General features: G+C 41.1%; 1 protein-coding gene across 2 annotated transcripts in view; it reads left to right on the top strand.

Moving 5' to 3' along the window:
* Window positions 1-18758, top strand: part of coro1ca (coronin, actin binding protein, 1Ca) — a 34515-nt gene extending 15757 nt beyond the window's left edge. For both annotated transcript variants that reach the window (XM_070903620.1, XM_070903621.1), the window contains 9 exons: window positions 10683-10805; window positions 12309-12438; window positions 12623-12804; window positions 13233-13352; window positions 13732-13836; window positions 13963-14108; window positions 14367-14424; window positions 14537-14779; window positions 15958-18758. In XM_070903620.1, coding sequence (XP_070759721.1) covers window positions 10683-10805; window positions 12309-12438; window positions 12623-12804; window positions 13233-13352; window positions 13732-13836; window positions 13963-14108; window positions 14367-14424; window positions 14537-14779; window positions 15958-16077 — 1227 coding nt within the window. In that variant the 3' untranslated portion in view covers window positions 16078-18758. The remainder of the gene's footprint in view (window positions 1-10682; window positions 10806-12308; window positions 12439-12622; window positions 12805-13232; window positions 13353-13731; window positions 13837-13962; window positions 14109-14366; window positions 14425-14536; window positions 14780-15957) is intronic.
* Window positions 18759-23538: the final 4780 nt, after the last annotated feature.

Below are 23538 nucleotides of genomic sequence, written 5' to 3'. Positions count from 1 at the left end.
GGAGCGAACAGTCTCCTGATCCTTGCATCCATATAAGGAATCGCTCCTCTCCAACTAGAACTACTTTTGGGTTGGGCAAGACAGCATTTGAAGAGTGTGTAGCTGTAAACAAGTTAGCTGAGTGAATACGTCCTTCCCTTTTGTTTTAACCCTGCTATCATAATTGGGCTAATTAAGGTTCAATAGAGGTCAGGCCGAATCCAACAGGGGGCTCTGGCATGTCCCCCAGAGAGCCCTTGGGTGCTATTATGGTTGATAGTGGTGAATTTCTGGCTGCTGGTGTTTCTGTTTAGCAGCTCCAAGCAATGGCCAAGTGGCAGGTCCTGACACTGTGAGTGACATAAGTACTGCAATACTGTTGACAGATCTAGCCTGGGTCTGTAATTAGTGTACACAGTACACTGCCATGTCATCTGAGATCTCTGGCGTAGGGGACCGGATCCTTAGGCCTGTCATCACACAGCTTACACCTCTCAGCACCTCCATTCAATACAGAGCTTGTACTGGAGGTGGGCCGCAAGCTCAACCGCTTTCACACTCCTCCTGCCCTCCTCGCTGTGTCTGTTTTTGACTGGGCTGCCCTCTGCATGCCATGTCCCAGTACAGTAATGGTGTGTCTACTGAACAAAGTCTACTTTCACTACTGCACCAAGAAATTGTGAGAGACTGAGGTCTTTATGTGCAGAGTAAACCTCGGGCAGTTTCCTCAAGTGAGAGATTAAAAAAGCTCTCTCGATTTTTAGATCTTCCCACATAGAAGCTGGCGGGTGTGACACAGACTAGTCCTTCAGATATAGTGTTTTCTTCATTTCAACAGGCCATGCATTGAGACACTGGAGCTGAAAGGGGAATGCCATGTTATTTAAGTATTATCGTGTGCTGTCTATGTATGTTTTACTTTGTACCATGAGACCAGTATGTATTGCCACCAAACCAGTTTTACAGCTTAGCATATAAAGAGAAAGTCAGTTGTTGGGATGAGGAACAACATTTCAGATCTTGAATTAGTGGGCATTCCCTTTTTTAATTTATTTGTGTCTTTTAACATCTATTTTTGGCATTTATCACCATGGTAGTCTCAAATGATTTTTTTTCTGACAAAGCAGGTCCATCTGGAAATCTCAGTATAGCCTCAGCTGGCAATGCAGGTCTCAAAAGTGGGGCGAGTCTGTTCTTGCAAACGGTATGACTAGAGTGCACTGCAGTGGATCAGTAATACACAATTGCTCTCATCGCCTGAGTTCATTTCTAATAAACTGAATTGAAAAAGATCATAATGTTGCCTCTTAATCAGAAAATGGTTAAACTAATTTGTAAATATATCAGAATGTTTTTCCACTTGTTATTGTGCCAACTGTACAAAGTGTCTGTTTTACTTCATGAGCTTCTGTCAGACACAGCTCTGCTTTGTGGATAAAACTCTATACCTTTTATTGAAGGACATTTGCAGTTTGAATCACCTGGTTCTCATTTCATTTTTGTTTAGGGCACACATCCCCTAAACGCCCCACACCCACCCCTTCCCGTCCCTAATGTGAGGGTGCATCTGTCCGGCTAACCCATCTGCCTATGCTGTGTTGCTCCCAGTCTCTGGGCAGCCAGCTGCTCAGGGCCTTTGTCCTACGCTTACTCCCAGCGCAGCCCTTTGTCATTACCACACTTCGATTGGGGGGAGGCAGAAGTGTGATGATGCTCCTTCCCCATTCACAATTAAGCCATATGCAACTGTGCACCCTCTTTGTTGTAGTGATGCAACATTGGCAGGAGAATGAATTATTAAAATTATGAGCCCTCAATAAAAAGCATTCTACTCCCACTTTGTCATCATTTTGTGCATCTGAAAATGGATGGAAAAGTATCTCTTGGAGTTCAAAGGTTGGTCTGTGACATGACCAGAGCCTCAGAGTAGTCAACCAATGGAGCCATCTCTTTGTGACTCAGAAGGGTGAGGTTGGTGCGGCAGGCCGCTGTGACTCAGCACAGCCATGAGTATTGTTGCTTCCTCCCGTCAGAACACAGGGATTTATAGAGAGGGCATCAGATGTCCAGCTCAACACGTCATTCCCTTGCCTCATGCTTTCAATCTCCCCCTTTCTCCTTCTTAGCAGGATGCCTGTTAATTTATTCCCTGATTTCCATATGAAGGAAGCTGTGGGAGTGAATGCAGCAGCTAGCAAGTGTTCAGCGAAACATTCCTGATAATTCCTCTCTGTCTGCTCCGCATAAGGGAAGTCTCAGTAAATCGTTACAGTTGTTGTGATTTATATCCCTTAACTAGAATCCCTTATTTGATCATCCAAGTATGCAATTGATTAAAAATATGTGCTGTCTATCCTGTTTTAGCCATCAGCATCTTTATTTTCCATGCTGACTGTGTGTTTGTCACTTTGTCAGTTGTCAGCATCTTCGGTTTCCTCTTTTGTCTATTTCTATTTACCTAGACTACAGCCATGGTACCACATAGTACACTGCTTAATGTAGAAGGCATGTTCCATGTTAGTGCTTCAAACGCTGCCGTACAGAAAGAATGATCATATGTGGAGTGTGTGTTTGATTTGGATTCAATCCTTCAATGCACCATTCATCCAGTGCTCAACCTTTGCTGTTAGTAATGCCTGGGTGTGTGCACAGTGACACATTATTTCTGTTCTGTCTCACATACACCAGTTTGGCCGCTAACTAAGCTACGCTCTGTCTCTACACACAAAAAAAATACACTGGGTGTGCATAATATCCATGGTCTTTCCCCATACTTTGGTCAGTTTGTATTCCAAGACCTCTATACTGCTCGGTTAGCTCTGCCTTTGCCGCTTCTGCTGCTTAGTCCTGCTGACTGCAGATTTTACCATATATGGTCATTCACTGCTCCCTGCCTGACAGCCTTCCAAGACCATTTCCTCCCTGCCCTGCCATTGGCTGCTTCATGCAGTGTCGGTACACATGTGAATTCTGGGATAGGCCGAAATATGAAGAGCGGCCAAGATGAGAGAACTGGGTTGAAGTCAGATGTTGTCTCTGTCACAGAGTCGCTCACTGTATCCAAGTGCCATATTAGAATAATTATTTTAATGTGATAATCAGATTGACTGCTGGATTACTGAATAATATTTATTAATATAGAGCTGTGAGCCCTGATACCTTTTTTTTTAGCTGCAAAGCTATGATACTTTTTAATAACAGATGGTGAGTACAACACCATTTTCAGTCATCTGATGCATTCAAAGTCTGATGCAAAAGAGCAATTAATTCACAAACTAACTACGGTTGCACATGAATGCACCAATCTGGCAGACAACATCACAAATTCTTTTTGGGTGGGCTGCCTTTCATATGTTCCAACTTCTTTCTAAAAATATCTTTTATCATTCATACGTTGTCTGCTTCTCCAGTCTCCAATTTTCCAGGGCACAGGTGCTGGACTGTATCACAGCATACACCAGGGAGGCAGTAGGAAGATGTGGAGACACTGTGGACAAATGGCCATCCTTCACAGAGAATATGATATCTACTCAGTGTAGTCTCATCAAAGAGATGACAGAACTTAATAGCCCTTCTGATATTCAGTAGCTGTCTTGTCTTATATCTTAAATGTCCTGTGGACCTAATCACTACGGCCATGGACATACTGAAACTGATCTCACAGCCGTTAGTCTATGAGTAAAAAAAATCTTTTTGTTCAGTGGTCTGATCTTGTGTTGCAAGAGTGCTTGGATACTGATAATAGATGTGGTTCAAAATTTCAGCTGCCCCAAATACTTCCAAATTGGCAATAGAGCAACCAATCTCATGTTTTCAGGAATAGTGGACTTGTCTTAGATGCTACCTGGTATTAATCTTATGTCCTAGATTCACTAGCCATGTACAAGAAATATACAGTACTACAGTATTTCTATGGTACATCTCTGTATAGGTATGTCTACTTTATCTCTTTAGCTATGTATAGCTCAGGTTTCCAGTCAGTCTGTCGTGTGCTGCACTGTATTGTTCCTGCCCTATCAAACAGATGCAAAGGCTTGTAAAAGTGGAAATTTCCATGGAGCTCTCAGCAGCACTGGACAGCATGCAGACCCTTTAGTGGTGTGCATGTGTGAATCACATGTTGAGCTGCAAGGAAAGGAAGTGTGCAGGCCTCTTGTGTGAATGAAAAGAATGTCCTCTCTTGCCTTGAGGGAATGTTGTTCATCCATTTTTTTGTGTTTCAGTGTTGTGCTTTGTATCTATCGCTGTGTGATTCACAGTCATTTTCTGCAGTCCTACTTGTTGCTATGCAACTGGTTGTTTTCTAGGCATCAGACATTCCTCTCAAAGGATACAAATGTCTGTAGCGTAGTTATGGACATGTTAGGTATTCGACTGCTGAGCTTAGACCCTTGCTATTGGTGTGGGTGGGTGTTTTTTTACGCTAGTGCAGTTGATTTTTTTTTTTCTTGTTCTGGACAAAATCAGTCGCAAGTCCTGCTAAGCATGCTTCCTATACCTGTAGGCTGGTTGCCTTGGAGACGATTTTCTTGCTTGGTTGGTTTAGTCTGTCAGGGCCCATTTTCTTTTAGCAGTGTTGTGAAAGTGTGATGTTGCTGACAATCCTATGTAACTGTTAACCTGCCAGCCAAGGTGTAACATTTCTAGATCTTGCAAAAAACCTTAGCATTTGATTTGTTGACTGGAGAAGATTCCTCCAGTTTTGCAATATGACCTAAGTAAAATGACTATTCATGGCAGATTAAATCTGCTGAATTCTAGGTGATTTTTCTTGTAAAGTAGTTTGGTTTATTTTTAGTCAAATAATTTGACAAGAATCAACACCAGGATTTGATCAACGGAGAATCAGAATTGATAAAATCGTCCCTTTTGCTGTTAGCCTACTAGCTGGCTTCAGTGTAGCTAGTTGGTTGTTAGTCATAGTGTTTCTACAATCTAAGAATGCCATTTGTCTGTTGTTGTTTTTTTGCTCTTAATATAACCAATGTGTATTTTCCTGCACTCTAATTAAAGTTACAGTGAGCAGCAGCTGACAGGTGTGGAACTACTTGCTGTCAAATAGTGGTAGGACAAGATGACTCTGAATTTATATATTCTGCTCTAGGTTCAAATTGCTACAGATATGAAACACACACATTTTTAGTTGACAGTCATGGTAGTCATTTCTGATGATGAATAGATGTGCCTAGTATTCAATAGCATCAAGATGTCTTTAAATATATTTCTATCTTAAGTTAAACTGTATCCTTTAAAACAGGTGGAGTTGAGAAACAATGCTGGTGTAAGCTGTCTAAATGAGTGGAAGTTACTTTCAAGTGGCTCTTGGCAGTTTGTTCAGTTTTTACCTGCCCCTTATTTAAATTCGCTCTCATTAGCAGTTGCAAGGATTTCTGTCAAATTTATTTTCGTCTGTGAATCTACAGCCATTTGACTCTAATAAACCTCTTATATTGGGAACTTGTATGACACGCTGTACTGAACACGTTCAACCTGCATTTGACTGCATATGACACTCCTGTCACAAGTAAATTCCTGGTCATCACTTTTCAGAGTGAGTCTGCAAATATAGTTCCTTACACATCACTGCTAAACCACTGAATTACATAGAACTGCATAACTTAAAATAAATATCAAATTAAGTTTCAGTTTGGTTTTACACTTCTCTCTTATGTTGTCTTTCTTTCTTGTTTCACATTTTTTTTTGGTCTGAGTAGGCGGTTGCATTTTGTTTTAGAATGTCAGTAACATTAAACAAGATTTCCATCCCTAATTGAATTGTCTGTTTACCAGAGCAGACTATTGCCCAACATGTTTGACTTGGTGTGAAATTGGTATGATTTAAGTCTGGCAATCACATCCGATATATTTAAGACATTTTCTATAGCTGCAAACTGCTCTTGGGTTTAAGTAAAATATGAGCATCATTGAGGTCGCAATTGCCCACCAGCAGTTACAGCAGTTGTGGCCTAGCCACAAGACTGTTCATCCTCTTGTTATTAATTACTGTCACATTTATCACCTTGTATCTGTCTCTCCTGAGTAACATCTCATAATGCTAGTGGTTGGTACATGACTTTCTGGTAGATGTTTTAGTTAAAATGTCTTGTTTTAAGACAAATACAGACTTTGCCTGAAGCCCTGTTTTTCCAGAGGGACAGAGGAGAGAATGCAACAAGTTCCTACAGGTTAACTTACCTGCACTGCTCTACACAGGTGATCCGACTGCAGTGAGGTTTGTGTTATGAGCTACCTTGTTTACAGCTTTGGTTGGTGTTTCCAGTTAGTATATTAATTGGCAGTGCTAACTGTGATTAGTGATTAGTGATCCAACTCCATGCAAACTGTGTTCTTGCCTTATGTATCATGTTATCAGATGTTTATGCAAGCTTGAGGCAGGATTCCACTTGTGTTTGCTCTTCAGACCCTGGAATTCCTAATCATGTATATCGGACATGAACACCATTAACACCTCAAAGGGTGCTATATTTGACACCTTAGCGGCCTTCTTGCTCTCATTAGTCATACCCATGCCAGAGCTGCCTGGGGCCGAGGTGTGGAATGTGAAGAACGCCTGGCTCTCTGGTCGAACTGTCGGTCTCCTCTGCCCTGCCCAGGTTGATCAGGGGATCGAGCTCCAGAGCTTAGCTCAAGTGTTACTGGGGCTTCATGGTTCATTGCTCAACCGTATAAGCTACAATTTATTCATAACGTATAGAATTCTTTTTTTTCCCCAGCTTACTCTGGTGATTTAAAAAGTGTTGACGCAAAAATGTGGAAAACTGAGAGTAATTTCAGTCGTGTAGGAGTCTTTGTAACATGTCTGAACTAGAGTTAACATGTGGGATGTGCTAAGAAATGTCATGAGCGTTGAGGTCTAAACCCTGATTGCTCCCGTAGGTGGTCTTAATCTTTGTCGACCAGGGCTTCTGCGAGAACAGACCTAAAACATGAATGTATGCTTATCAGAAATGTTCTGTTTACATAATTGCATTTAAACCAACCCTTCATCAGCAATGAAGTCAACGTATTCTCACGCCACATGGTTTGCATACAGTCGGTTCTGAGATTCAGATAAATGTGTTTTACTGCTGTTTGTAGTAAACGGTGATAATATAGTAACATGCCCAGATCACAGTCTACTCCCTTTTTGTCTTATAAATTAACTGTAAGATCTGTTGAAAGTATCCAGCACTGTATACTGTGTATGTCAGTTTAAAATCTTGTAGCAGCCAAGTGAACATAAAACCACGGCATTGCATTAAATGTTTGTGCATAGTATAACATCCACCCTTCTGGATAATGTATGATAGTAGTACATAGACGCCGTTATATTAGAACAGCACCAGTTGATGTTGAAACAGCATTGATTGTTGACAAGACCCAACTGGTTTGACAATGTTAATACTGATGAGTGATGCTTGGTTTTTGTGGGTGAGCAAAAATTGCTTTGGATCTGTGTTGTGAAAATAGTTTGATGTAATAATGATAAAAAAAAGGTAGCATTATTACGGGGAAAAAAAGAGTACAATGGCAAATAACTCTGACTTGTTGGCTCGTCTTATCTTGTGAGCAGTTTTTTTGTCAGACTTGTTTATGCTGTTCGTGTTGCTACACCTGGTCATCAGTCTGTGTCCTTCCTGCTTTACATCCTGTTTCTACTGTCTTCAGGATATCATGTGCAGGAAAAGTCCAGTGAACTCAGCTGTTATATAAGCCTCTAATGTATGCCATGAAGTGAATATGCACCGATATCGTTTCTACCTCCGTAATGCATATATTTTGTGTTTTGTGATCAACTAAATGAAAGTGGAATTTGAAAGTACACTCAGCTGCAAAGGAGAGGTCACCGGTTTCATATTTAATGATAATGTTATCTGATACCAGAGGGTGGCTCATAGATCCCTATTGACAGCAGTGTCAAAGTCTGCTTTCTTTACACTCAGCTTCAGGGTGTGTTCAGCAGTCAGGGTGAGGTTTATACAAGATCTTGTGATGTTCACATACTACATGTAGACAGACAGACAGACACACACAGACAGTCTTTATTCTCACATATGCTGGACTTTGATCACTAAACTTGGAGTTGGAGTATGTGTCATAGTGTCAGTCAGGTGACTGCATGGTTACATGCCTAATATTTTCATATAGTCACTTACTGTGATTTGTACAGATGTGCAGCCATTGTAGCTCTATTCTGAGCTCTGCATCTGTTCAGTCTTACTGAACATGAACAGACCTCTGAGATATGAATCATGTTACTTGGTGATATCAGCTACAACACAGTGGATGTGCACTGTAAAAGCAGCAAGTGCCCTCTGCTAGGCTGCATTTTTGTTTTTCTCACTCAGTTTTGCGCTAAAATGAAAACTTGTTTGATGGAGTCACCCTGTCAGAAGATTATGTTCGACAACCACACATCAGGTTAGTTTAATCCAAACTTTCTCCAATTAAACTGTTGATGTCCACAGGGTCTGTTTGCTACAAAACTGGATAAACTTCTTTCTTTATTTTCTGCTCTTTTGAAATTCTGAACATTAGTCATAGCATGCTGCAGACAGTGAATGGCACTAAGAGGCTAAAAGGCCATTATTTACTGCTTTCTGTATTTATCTCTCTGACAGTTCGGTTCTTTTGAAAGCTTTAAGTCTCATGTAATTATTTGGCTACAAAAGCCATAATGTGCAATTTGGGGTGAGCTTGGTCTCTTTGGAACTTCAGAGTTTGTCACTTTACTGTCACCAGTAGCCCTGCTGTTTGTAGCCAAGACTCGCTGACTAAAGTAACATGCAGTTCTTGCTAGTTCACCCCACCATTGTTTTACAAATGGAGTTAAATTTGGCTTAATGTTAAACTTCTGTTGAATGTAGCGCTGCAAGTAAATGCTAGTATACTCACTAGTGCTCAAGATCTGTTGGTTTGATGTCCACACCAGGTGGAGGAGCCAGAAGTTGCAGCAGGAGAAGACGTGACTCAGAAGTACCTTTTTTTAAAACCAGAAATTGACTGGAAAAAAATGGGTCCCAGAGGCCATTAAAGAAACGCACACAACGTGTTGGCTGTGGTGAAAAATGCTGGGTAAAATTTTTAAACTCGTCTGGCCAGTCTGCACTCAACTGATGTCAAACGCAGAGCTTCTTTTTGGTCAAACACCTGCCATTTTACTTATGTGAAAAGCTCCAAATGTGTCATTCTAAATCCCTTGAATACTGCCATTTAGTACATCATGCATGGTATGAGCGCTGACATGTATTGTTTGTATTAACTTCAGTGATTGCTCTGAGTTATGTTCTCATGGGGTTTGAGCCTAGTTTGGGTTGTACCTCTTACTCATTACTGAATATACAGTTCTTAAATTTATTAGCTCTTCTCAAGCCATTATTTTTTGCTATTCCCATTATAATAGAGAAGAAAAGCAGAATAGCTATGGGCAGTAAAGGATTCTTCTTTTTTTTGTATTAGGGAAGTCATCATGCTTTAAATAGGGCTGCAGCAGCAGGACTCTTTCCACTGTAAGTGACATCATCTCTCCGGCCCTGCGGTGGTACTTGGATTCAACACAGACTAGGGTGTGTCTCAGACACCCATCCACTACAGCATGGGTTTGCTAAGTCACCTCGCAATGTAGAGGGGAGCACCTGGTTCTCCTGGCTCATAGGGTCCAGAGGTCAAATCCACCTTCAGGCTGATTTTAGCAGGATAGAAGAGGATGGACAGTGCAATTGCAGGTTCTTTATGTCTGTGTTTGTGTGCATGTGCATCAGAATTTCATCTGTGGCCACCCAGTCCATTGGTTGTTTAAGTAGGTTATGTAAAGGGCACAGTTGAGTGTTGATTCAGGGTTATTATTTTAAAGTAAGGAGAAGCTGTGGAAAACTAAGCATCTGTTGGCATGTGTCTACTGTATAATGGCGTCACCACTAATAACTTTCCTTAATTACTGTGGGTGGTCCAATAGGGGCTAAATCTAATCTCAGTTTGCTTCTATGTAGCACCAATAAAACCCTAGCTTCTTTTTGGACTGAGTGATGGAGTGACAAACCAAGGCTGGAGTTTGTTCTCTGTATTCATAATTTATTAATCAGCCATGTAAGAAAATGCATGCTAGTCTACAACATTTGGCTGGAGTTTTTGTGGGACTTGGACTTCCCCTCACATCTGAAGAGCTTTCTAACCCCTCACAGTTGATATTATTCATAGAGTGCCCAACTGGGGTTAAATGTGGGTAAAAATGTATCACGTGTTGTTGTGTAGTCAGATCCAAAAATGGCTCCTTTCTAGTATATGTTCTGTCATTTTAACTATGTTTCTACATGAGGTTTGTTATTTTTTTTTTTGTTTAAATACACTCCAATCCTTCAGTGTATTTTGATGGCTGTGCAGTCAGGTCTCCCTCACTTCTGGTTCTCTGCTCAGGTTGCATCACTAACATGTAATTTCATTTCCCCTGCAGAATGAATCTGTTAAAGCGCCTTTCTTAGTGTGTGTGTGTGTGTGTGTGTGTGTGTGTGTGTGTGTGTGTGTGTGTGTGTGTGTGTGTGTGTGTGTGTGTGTGTGTGTGCAATTTTGCAGGTGGGATTTAGGATTATACTGTAATTGTCCTGTTTCAAAACATGCTCACTCACCCAGCATGGACAATGTTCTCTAAACAGGACCAGACTAAGACTAATCTCATTACTCTGTGTCGTTTATCTTTGTCTTTACAGACGGGACGCATTGACAAATCCTACCCCACAGTGTGTGGTCACACAGGCCCGGTGTTAGACATTGACTGGTGCCCCCACAATGATCAGGTCATCGCCAGTGGCTCTGAGGACTGCACAGTGATGGTAAGGTTTGCCTCACCCTTTACACCTGAACTCTTTCTATTGGAGGAAAAACGGCACATATTCTTGAGCTAATGAGTGACAAGAGACTACATGCTTTTATTGCGAAAGGCCGGGCTGTTGTAACTCAGGGATGGGTGCAGACCTCACCCTCTGGATTAGATTAGGCTCAAATATGTGTTGTAGGAATCAGAGCTGGGGAATGATTTAGCTGTTTATTGAGCTGAGGTCACTGACTTTTTTGAGACTGTAGTTGTACTTTCCTCCATATGTCCTTATTTGGACCGTGAAAGGCTGAGATTAGTGTGCTGCCTGTTTGCTGCTACCACTTCCTTACCTGAAAGTCCTGACTTCCTGTTAAACCCACTCTGAATCACTGCCATATTTATTTCACGTTTGCAGAAGTATAAGCCAGGAACCATCAATGGTTCCTCTCTTCATAGCATTTGACCTTTTTTGAAGGGTTCACAGCCTAAACAGGTTTTGGTGATGTTTACTTTAGATTAAGTGCAAGTGGGCTGTATATGTACCATGATGTGGATGTGGCTACGTCATCGTTTTTTAATTTTGTACAATAAAGAATGGATTTTAATTGTCACATTACATAAAGTGCATGGCAGATATCAGCACAGCTCACTGCATGTTAACCAGTGCTGCTGTTAATGTTGGCATTATTGGCATGTTAGCATCACTGATTGCCTTTTTACTTAAAAGGAATGCTTCAGCCATAGTTGGGACATGGCTAGGTGTGACATCGAGCAGAAAATGTTTAGCAATAGAAAATGCAGGTGACAGTTGTTGCTAGAGACAGTGGTTACAGGCAGCCTTTTTATCACTTAAAGAGGGTTAGGGTTTTTTTCCTCAGAACACAATAACTGTATCTTCATTATATAAAGACATGTTGCCCATCCAATATGTGGAGAAAAATGGCTTTAAGGTAATGGCAAAACTGTATGCTGTTGTGCAGCAGCTGTCTTGAGAAGGTGGAGAAAAGTGTTGGTGGAAACACAACACACACATTAGAAAATTAGGTATATAAATAGTTAGTTCATAATAACTTTAACCAACCGATAAATAAGTACCACCCCAAAGTCTTGTACTGCATTTAAAAAACATTTTATTGAAATACCACTGCATGTGTCAATTTCTAAGACCTCCATGTTAAGTCATCAGAAATCCTGTTGTGTGAGTGGTCAAGTAGACCGCATTTTTCCCATTAAGAGAAGGACCACTATTGTACTATTTATTGTGATAATAACAACCCTTACAACAAACCATATATCCCATCTCTCACTAAATCATATGCTGTTTTTGGCAACCGAACTCTTAGCCACTGCTGCCCCCCTCTGGTTTCTTTTGGTAACTTCCACTTATTGGTGGCCCTTGTGCAGTAATACTGTTGGTAGGTTGGAGTTGATGGATTCACAATACAATCTTTGACAATTTATAATTTTGTCAAATACAAGGGTAAAAATGAGCCCACGTCCTTGTTCATGTCCTTCACAGGTGTGGCAGATTCCTGAGAATGGCCTTGTCACTCCCATGTCTGAGCCAGTAGTGGTACTGGAGGGCCACTCCAAGCGTGTTGGCATCATCACATGGCACCCAACAGCACGCAATGTCCTTCTTAGTGCAGGTAAGAGCTCTCTCTCTGTCCCTTGAATCTACTAAACCATGCTGCTGAAATCCAGCTGTCCTCAGGGTTCAAAATTCAACTTGAACTCAAATCTTCAAGCTGTGACGTATCATTGCGATGGCAGCTGCCTCAAAGACTTGGGTGTGCAGCTGTCCTGCTCACTTATACTCCCCCCTGTCCTCAGGTGGTGACAACCAGATCATCATCTGGAACGTGGGCACAGGAGAGGCTATGATCAACCTGGAGGACATGCACCCTGATGTCATTTACAACGTGTGCTGGAACCGCAATGGTAGCCTCATCTGCACCTCCTGCAAAGACAAGGCCATCCGTGTCATCGACCCCCGCAAGGAGTTGATTGTTGCTGTAAGAAAAGATCTCTTTGTTGTGACATTTTCTCTTTCATTATCTGCAGTATGTGAGAGGTAGATATTAATCTATGTGCAGTGAAATGGAGTAGCAAGTAGGTAGACTGCTTTAGCTGGAAGACCTGGGTTAAGCAACCTTGTTCCCTTGAAATCGTCCTCCAGTATGACACGGAGTGATCACTGGATTCATTGCTGTGTAGCTTGTGAAAACAATTAAGTAATTCATCTGATTAATATACTTTATGTTTCCACTTATCTAAAGGTTTAGCTTACACTAATTGACAGACATCAACACAAGAATTAAAATAAAGTACAAATTGACCAGGAGCGTAGGATTAGCAATAAAAAACAAAATGTAAAACGTAGAAGTGGAAATAGTGACTTGAGCTTGAAGTGTTGTGTTGACCTGTAAACTACACTTCACAGGAGAAGGAGAAGGCACATGAGGGTGCTCGACCCATGAGGGCCATCTTCCTTTCTGATGGCAACGTCTTCACCACAGGTTTCAGCCGCATGAGTGAGAGACAGCTAGCCCTCTGGAACACGGTAAGCTGCTTCATGTATGCTGACTGCACCACATCAGTTCAGTGATTATGGGTTCTCTGTCTCACACTGTTACAATTATCACATTAGATTTGCTGTAAGAACTTGCACTACTTGATTTCCACCACTCTTTAGATTGTTCAGAGAGCTTTTCATTTAAGTCAATGAAACGGCACACGCATGTTAAAAAGAAACACCATATTCACAACTTTATTACAATGGAATCTGTTACATTACTCACAGCTGTTACAAATGCAACCATCTTAGCTACAACTCCTTCTTCCTTTTTTTTTTTTTTACAGGCCCTAACTTTTTCATAGGCCCAATATTTCTGTATTTGTAGTCTCTCCAACAGAACTCATTATGCTTTTTTTCCCTTCAGCAAAACATGGAGGAGCCCATGAGTGTTAATGAGATGGACACCAGCAATGGAGTGCTCTTGCCCTTCTATGACCCAGACACCAACGTTGTTTATCTCTGTGGGAAGGTAAGTTCCCTTTTAAGAACCCAGTTGTCAAATCAAACGTATTTATAACAGCACAATGTTGGATGCCTAAATTTGATTTCCGCTTAGCTGTATACAGAAATCAAATACTTCTTTATTTCTTGACAGGGTGACAGCACCATCCGTTACTTTGAAATCACAGATGAGGCTCCATATGTTCACTTCCTCAACAGCTTCGGCACCAAGGAGCCCCAGAGGGGCATGGGCTACATGCCCAAGAGGGGCCTGGATGTCAATAAATGCGAAATTGCGAGGTAGGCTAGGCTAAGATTGGTGGCCAATCATCATCTCTGACACCAGAATGGGTTTTGAGTTTTGATTTTAGTCAACCAGATCTAATGTGGAGTTCCTAGCTTCACCACTAGGAGGCAGAATGTAACCATGACATACAAATCACTAATGTCTCTCAGGACAGTCCACAGTAAACTGTTCTAAAAACACTGTCTGTTGCCTTTTGTTGTTTAATAATGATTTGAATTGTGGTTAATTGGTTTGAATTTGTATGTTGCCAGGTTCTTTAAACTGCATGAAAGGAAGTGCGAGCCTATCGTGATGACTGTACCTAGAAAGGTGAGCCCTCATCCTAAGTAGTCTGCTTGTTGAATCACAGGCAGCCTATTGAGGCCTAATGTGCTGGTGTGGAGTTTTCCTCACAGCTTGTCACTCTCTCCTTCCCCTTCAGTCCGACCTGTTCCAGGACGACTTGTACCCAGACACAGCTGGACCCGACCCTGTACTAGAGGCTGAGGAGTGGTTTGAGGGCAAGAATGGAGACCCTATCCTCATCTCCCTCAAGAACGGCTACGTCCCGGGCAAGAACCGTGAATTCAAGGTGGTCAAAAAGAACATTTTGGACAACAAGGGGACCAAGAACTCAGAGAACTCAAGCCCTGCCAACAAGTCTGCCTCCCCAACTTCATCAATTGTGAGTATTTGCCTTTTCCGATAAATGTAGGCCAGGATTACATTTTCTGTTCATATGGATGTTAAGAACATTCATGAGGAAATTCACTGTAGATTGCATTAGGGCTGCAAATAAAAATAATTCTCATTATTATAATCGTTTGGTCTATAGTGTCAGAAATTAATGAAAATGCCCATCACAGTTTTCCCACAGCCAAAGGTGACGTCTTGATGTAGTTTGTTTGGTCCGATCAGCCGCTCAAAAGCCAAAGATATTCATTTTACTATCACATGAGACGAAGAAAAGCAGCAAATCCCGACAATTGAGAAGCTGGAGCTAGGGAATGTGTATTATTTTGGCTTGAAAAAACAAAATATTATTTGTATTTGTATTATAATGTGTAATCTACAACAATCGATCAAATTGTTGTAGATTAATTTTTTTTGTCAGCAAATTGTTTCAACTCGAGACTGCTTGGTATTGGGAAGTCTAAGTGAACATGTCAGTTTTTCAGCTGTCTTTTTATATACATTGTAGTGTTTCTTTAGAATAAATAATTGTATAAGAACAAGTTCTATCTACCACGATTCCTCACATGACTAGGATGACGGACAATAAACAGTTAATACTAATATATTTCCCAGCCTCTGACATCATGAGACATCTCTCTTCCTGACTCCCACCTCCATCTCAGTCATTAATGCCCCTCACTACTGGCTCCATCTCTGTGTAGCCTTCTCTCTGAGGCTCCCAGTGTTAAGCAGACAAATTGTATGTGTTCCCAGCAGAGCAGATTGCTGTCTGTCTTCATGAGGTGGTTTGTAGATGTTGTTCAACCCACTCTCTGACCCACAAACTGAGGGGTCTGCTGCTGCTCTGGGCGCCCTGCCGCACCTCACCCACAACACAGCCACCCGCCAGGGACCCAGCCCATGTGTCTCTCTGCAGTTCTGCTCTGTAATCACAGCCCACAGGGCTCCAGGGCTGGTGAAACATGTTAACCCTCAGAGTACCAGACCCTGCCACCTGGCATACACAGTCCAAGAGGTGGCGGCTTTGACACCGGAAGTGTCTTGTGCACAATTGTGACATACCTTTAGGTTTGACATTGGTTCAAAACGGGTGGTTGTAGCAGTTTTGTGATAGAAATGAGTATAAACATACCAAAAAGACTCACTCGTCTCTTGTGTCTCCCACAGAAATCTGAAGCCAAGCTGGAGGAGATCTTGAAAGAAGTCAAATCCCTCAAGGACCTGGTCAGCAGTCAGGAGAAGCGAATCATCAAACTTGAAGAGCAAATGTCCAAAATTGCCATTTAGGGACCCTTTACCCAACCCGCTACAATTCAGGACGTTCCATTGGCTGGGGGGTGGGCGGGACCAGTCACTGCCTATCTCAATGACAGTGTTTCGTCTGAGGCCTGCCTAGCAACGATCCCTAGCAACATTCCAGATGAACTTTTTCTTAGCCAGCCCCCGACCCTCACAACACAGGTGGAATAAGGACGTGTGGCAAATTTAGCTGAAAATACTCTTCCTGCTTTTTGGTGACAAAGGACTCTATTCCTTTTATTGTGTGGCAGTCATTTTTTATTTTGTCTATTCCTTTGCGTTTTAGAAATATGACCAAGAAAATTCCAGTGTCAGTAGACCCCATTTATCATTGCCTACCCAAATATTTTTTTAAGTAGTTAAGTAGCTATCAGTGTTTCTTGTTACCATACCCCAAAATTATAATGTTGCCAAAATTTGAAATGTTGTTTACGCCTCCTTAACAGTATTTCTTTCTCTCTTTGTGGGAAGATTCAAAATGCAAACAGGGAAGCTCAGTGCAGTAGACTGGTTATGTAAGGAAGAATTTACCATGAAATTAAAGTAATTTAATTGGAAAGTTATGCGAGGAAGATTGACATATCAAACTCTGTAATTAGGAGGAGATAAATTCTGATTGAAGACACATTTAGCCGCCACCAAGCACACAGACATCACATAAATGACAAGTCTTGCTGTCTGTGTTGAAGCTGCACAAATTAACACCTGCTTTCTGCCATTTCTTCTCATTCCTGCTGCTGCTTCCAGTCATTCTGACTGTGGACAATAGTCCATGTAAACATGCATTCCTTTCTATCTTGCTTTACTAACATGACACTGTGTGTTTATTGGACAAAAAGACAAACACATTCCACAGATCTCATTGGAAGTTCTTTATGTGGGGAAAAAAAATACTTCTCTAAAGTTGCTCTTTCTGTAAACACTCTACTGTAGTGATTCGGTTACACTGGTTGGTTGTTATTGTGACATTTACGTGCTGCCCATGAAAAGACCAACTTTGTGGATTTTCAACCTCAGCTCCGCTTCGTTTTTGTGAGAGGTTCAGTCACCAAACCTCACTGTTGGGTATTCACAGGTTTTTCTCAACACACTAATGCAGTCAAGTGTAGTGGGATTATTTTCTGTCGCCGTTCCTTTGCATTTGTATTCCAACCTCACATCTGTCTTTTCTGCACAAACAAAACAGGAATAGATTTGAAATGACACCAAGTAATCACACTTTGACTTGACTCTTTAAAACCATCTGGTGATAAAACTGGAGATTGCTACAGAAACTGTTCATGATAGACCTCAAAAGCCTAGATTGTGTGTGAATATGTGCCTCATGTCTTCGGTCTTTTGGGTCACTATGGATGTTCCTGCTTTGTTTCTTATTGGGGGTGGTGGGTTATGAAATGGACTCATAGTAGAACGTCCAAGACTTGCCTCTAACTTGGATTAATTGAATAGTTGGGTTATTGCTTCACTGTTAATTTTAGCCTGTTTCTTGTTCCAGCTGTGCTTATATCCCTCTTAGCACTTCCACTACTTGGTTTTTTAAATGGTTATTTCTCAGATGCCCCCATTCAGTACCATTATTACAAAATCAAGGAACCATTGAATTGTCCAATCTGAGCTGATCAGACAGCTGTGATAAAAGCTCTTCCTGATGTTTTAGATTAGTTTCCCAGTGGGAAGCTGAGACGGGTAATGGTTCAGTCTGTTGTTTGCCTTCAATATTTACCACTGTAAAGACCTGAAAGTGCCATAGCGGTGACCATGGAAGTGTTTGTAGGGGACTGTTGTGTGAGTAGATTTGTTTAGTAAATGGAAGAGTTGATAGGTGCCCGGATTTAAAACCACTTTGAGGTGCTATACGTAGTGCAAATGCTTTGTTCAAAGGACCCTGTTCTGTATGTCAGCCCCCTGGATGACACCATGAAGTCCTGCCAGTCCATCCCACAAATACACCAGGCAGCATGACTACTCGGGGTTTGTTAGAAGCATTGTGCCCCTGACATTTTGACGCTTTCCACCTCGGTACGGGTATTCAAAACATCTTCAAAAATGATGTCAAACCGAGAAGCTGTCGTCATAGTGGCTTCAAGATGCATTTTTGAGCAGTGAGTCGTAGAATATTAGTGATGGGAAATCTACAGAGTGCTACAGAAATGAGGGTCTGACACAAATTATACTGCCCTGTGTTGTGTATCAGACTGCCACTCTATGGATTCCTTACAGCACTGTTGGCACGAGAGCTAAGTTTTGAGGAGTAGTAGTGAATAGCGATCCAAAGGGACACTGTAGGTTGGAGAAATGTGCAGTTGAAAGATAGATGTATGTTTGTAATTAAGGTCTAGGAAAATGAGTGAAAGCTGTGTAAATAACATGACCATATTTTCTGTATTTTTTTTTTTTTTGTGGTTGTGCTGAAGAGGGTATTTGTATGGGAGGTGGGTTTTAAATGTTTCCCCCTTGTCTGTGTTCCCTGCACCTTGCCATAATGCATCATGAGAAAAGCAGAACCTCTTATGTTGGAGGTCGTACGAATATCAAGAAAGAAAATCAGACGAAAAACAAACCAGGATGAAGCCTCATGTGGAGGTCTGCTCAGCATTTTTGTTCATTATTCTTGCTTCAAGTATCAAACATTGATTATAAGAAAAGTTAATAAAGAATTTTTAAAATGGGCTCATTGTACAGTTTTGAATTGACAAATGTGTTTGTGTGGGACTACTTTCAGCAGCAGATTAATACACATTGGTGCTCTAGTGAGTATTTACGGCGGCAGGACGTCGTAAGGAAGGGATGAGTCAGCCAGTGCAACAGTGTGCCTCATTTACAGTGCATCCGGAAAGTATTCACGGCGCTTCACTTTTTCCACATTTTGTTATGTTACACCCTTATTCCAAAATGGATTAAATTAATTTTTTCCCTCAAAATTCTACACACAACACCCCATAATGACAATGTGAAAAAAGTTTTTTTGAAATTTTTGCAAATTTATTAAAAATAAAAAACTAAGAAATCAAATGTACATAAGTATTCACAGCCTTTGCCATGAAGCTCAAAATTGAGCTCAGGTGCATCCTGTTTCCACTGATCATCCTTGAGATGTTTATGCAGCTTAATTGGAGTCCACCTGTGGTAAATTCAGTTGATTGGACATGATTTGGAAAGGCACACACCTGTCTATATAAGGTCCCACAGTTGACAGTGCATGTCAGAGCACAAACCAAGCATGAAGTCAAAGGAATTGTCTGTAGACCTCCGAGACAGGATTGTCTTGAGGCACAAATCTGGGGAAGGTTACAGAAAAATTTCTGCTGCTTTGAAGGTCCCAATGAGCACAGTGGCCTCCATCATCCGTAAGTGGAAGAAGTTCGGAACCACCAGGACTCTTCCTAGAGCTGGCCGGCCATCTAAACTGAGTAATCGGCGGAGAAGGGCCTTAGTCAGGGAGGTGACCAAGAACCCGATGGTCACTCTGTCAGAGCTCCAGAGTTCCTCTGTGGAGAGAGGAGAACCTTCCAGAAGGACAACCATCTCTGCAGCAATCCACCAATCAGGCCTGTATGGTAGAGTGGCCAGACGGAAGCCACTCCTTAGTAAAAGGCACATAGCAGCCCGCCTGGAGTTTGCCAAAAGGCACCTGAAGGACTCTCAGACCATGAGAAACAAAATTCTCTGGTCTGATGAGACAAAGATTGAACTCTTTGGTGTGAATGCCAGGCGTCACGTTTGGAGGAAACCAGGCACCGCTCATCACCAGGCCAATACCATCCCTACAGTGAAGCATGGTGGTGGCAGCATCATGCTGTGGGGATGTTTTTCAGCGGCAGGAACTGGGAGACTAGTCAGGATAGAGGGAAAGATGAATGCAGCAAAGTACAGAGACATCCTGGATGAAAACCTGCTCCAGAGCGCTCTTGACCTCAGACTGGGGCGACGGTTTATCTTTCAGCAGGACAACGACCCTAAGCACACAGCCAAGATATCAAAGGAGTGGCTTCAGGACAACTCTGTGAATGTCCTTGAGTGGCCCAGCCAGAGCCCAGACTTGAATCCGATTGAACATCTCTGGAGAGATCTGAAAATGGCTGTGCACCGACGCTTCCCATCCAACCTGATAGAGCTTGAGAGGTGCTGCAAAGAGGAATGGGTGAAACTGCCCAAAGATAGGTGTGCCAAGCTTGTGGCATCATATTCAAAAAGACTTGAGGCTGTAATTGCTGCCAAAGGTGCATCAACAAAGTATTGAGCAAAGGCTGTGAATACTTATGTACATGTGATTTCTCAGGTTTTTTATTTTTAATAAATTTGAAAAGATCTCTGTTGTGTGTAGAATTTTGAGGAAAAAAAATGAATTTAATCCATTTTGGTATAAGGCTGCAACATAACAATGTGGAAAAAGTGAAGCGCTGTGAATACTTTCCGGATGCACTGTATGTGTCTTTTTGATATGTTTTTCAGGACAACTATGGGTTTCATAGAGGAATAAGCATTTTCATGTGATTTGTTGACCACAAGAAAAATAGAAGAAAATAAAGAAAATGTACAATTTTAAAGGTACAATTTGACAACAATTTGGATACAACTTGTTTTAAATATTGCCACCCTCTTGTATTGACTGACACCGACTGTTAACAAAAATCAAGGTATTTATGGATCACAATCACGTCTATCAGGTATAAAATAGATGACTGGAAATACTCAGTGAATGGAGTGTACAGTTGCCTGAATTTAAGCTAAATTTAAAATCAAATTAGTTAAGTTGTTTTCTGCACTACACTAACTCAATCCACAGTATGAATGTGACTTTTATTAACTTTGAACATTATTGTTGTGTTTAGTTGTGGTACTTCTATTGTGTTTGAGCCCCAAGAAGTAACCAAATACACTATTTCAGTAACACAACCTAACAGAACTACTGTACTAATAGTCACAAAGCTATTTAACGTGCTGTAATTGTAGTTATGACAACGTGTGACATAGGAGTAATACATTTAAATTTAGTATGAATAATCCTTCACTCTCGTTTTCTTTAGTGCGTCCTGAACCTGGAAAATTGCTACCTTTGTCACACTTCACCTCTCAGCTACAATATCAACATCTCACACCAGCTGTCAAAATAACAATGAAATAAGAAAGGAGGCATGAGCAACCCTTAAATAGATGCCCTTCATATTTAGAGACGTATTCAGAGATAAGTGCCCCTGAAAGACCATGAAGTTTATATGTTCGCTCTGTACATGTGTTTCGGGATGAAAGGGGTGCCTTCTCTCTGCGCTGGTCTTGTATGCCCTGTAGAGACAGGCTGTAATCAACGGGGATTTAATTAGAGAGGACTCAGTGGGAGGCAGAGGAGTCTTGGGACTCGCCCCACCAAGTACAGAAATACCCATTTCCCTAAAACATGGGACTGATGGACTCACTGCAACGTCTTGGCAGTGAGTTTTAAAGCAGAAAAGTTTTGCCTGCCACTTCAATGAGTCCAACTTTGAATTAATCAACACATACTGTGGTATATTACACTTTCAAGTCAAGACCCTCCCTAGGGACCGTTTAGCATTACTCCATTTATGAGAAAATATCATTATATACACAATCACTGCTCCCTCTGTGATAATTCAGAAAGTAAAAGAAGTTCAATCCCAAATGAACGCCCCGTTAAGTGCAGGAGGATGAAGACTGGGAGGTTGTGAAAGAGGGAGGAGAAGCTGAAAATAGAGGGATGGACATCGTTTTGTAGTGAGTGCACTTTTTAGAGCTCAGTTAAAAAAACTGTCAGTGTAACTTAGCAGGGAGGGCGAATGCTTGGAAGCTCTCTTCCGCTCTTACTTTCCTCTCGTCACTTTGTCTCCCCTTTATTTCCCTCTCCGTCTTCTTCTCACTTCAGAAGAGAAACCCAGGATAACTCATTCTGTAAGTATGTCTTTATATTTGCTGTTAATTTAAAGTGGATGTTATCAAGAAAGAAAAAAGCATAGCCAAAGATTTCAGATATTTCCAGACAGTCTGTATATCCAAACACGTTGATTTTTATGATCCTTTGTTGGTTCATGTTGTTATTTAAAGTTTTCAAAATATTTGGTACTAACATGTAGTGGTGGAATGTAACATGTACATTTACTCACACACTGTACTTGAGTGTAATTTTAAGGTACTTCACTTGAGTATTTCCATTTTATGCTACTTAATACATCTAAAAACGTGATTAGTTTATAAAACATGGTGATTTGTTACAGATTAAATTACCCAACAGGATATAAAGTAGTTACAATTAGCTCCACAACCATAAAAATAATTGTATATTAACTAATTTAATACTCGCAGGGACATTTTTCTGCATGATAAGTACTTTTACTTTTGATACTAGTAAATTTTGTACACAATACTTTTGTAGTTTTACTTCATTAAGATTTATAATGCAGGGCTTCTAGTTGAAATGGAATATTCTTACATTGTGGTATTGCTACTTTTACATAAATAAAAGATCTGAATACTTCTTTCACCCCTGCTGACATCAAAATTTTTCCTTCATTTAAATGATCAATGATGCAACCGACGTTTCTCCTGTGTGACTGATCTCCAGTCTTTTCTTAACTGTCAATGCCAAGACCTGGAGACTATAATAATATAATATAATTATAGTAATATTATTTTATATATGCTTTGAGATGGTCTAACCTCTGCCAGTGGTGCCATCTGCAATAAATGTGTTGTCTGGGCAAGAATTTTTAAAACTTTACGTCCTTTATTTTAATTTTATGGTTGAGGCTCCAACTTTTCTAAAATTACCACGTATGTCCGAAATGGTGGCCAAGACATCTAGGACATTTGTATTTAATGTAGCCATAAAAACATGGTGGGTTTGAATATTTCACACAGAGTAACCTTTACTGAACAAGCTCATATGTGATAGTATCATACAGTGTGGTGAAAGCTTTCTGTATTTATAATTAACAATATAATTTAAAGAAACGCAAGATTCTTTGCAGAAGATTCAGAGGAAAATCTTGAGTTTGAGACATTAAGTTCTCAAAAGCCCTGAAATGGATTAATTGCATATCTGGTGTGTGATGGCCTTCAGTTGAAGGTAATGGGGATCCTCCAGTGAAATACAGGAAATGTAATTATGGCTGTAATTATGAGGGTTCAGGGGGCAGTGCTGTCCTGTAGCTGCTGCACATCACAAGGATGAAGACCCAGCCTACCATCTGGTCCAGCAGGGTGCATACTGTGTGTTCGACCACACAGGGAGGAGGGGGGGGTTTCACACTGTACAGCAGCAGCAGCAGGTTCACTATAGTATGAGGCTGATTAGAAGTTTGTCTTTACAGCTCAGCATGGTGTAATTACACACTGTGATAAGAGTTAAACAGGTTTTAAATGGTCTTGGTTAAAGCTTGATCCTGCATTGAGAAGGATGGAGAGACAATAATGGAAGAAAAGTAATATTGAATCAGG

This window comes from Enoplosus armatus, chromosome 4, assembly GCF_043641665.1.
Source record: "Enoplosus armatus isolate fEnoArm2 chromosome 4, fEnoArm2.hap1, whole genome shotgun sequence".
NCBI lineage: Eukaryota > Metazoa > Chordata > Actinopteri > Centrarchiformes > Enoplosidae > Enoplosus > Enoplosus armatus.
Note: the sequence above shows the minus strand (reverse complement) of the source record. Positions and strands in the feature narration are given on the sequence as shown.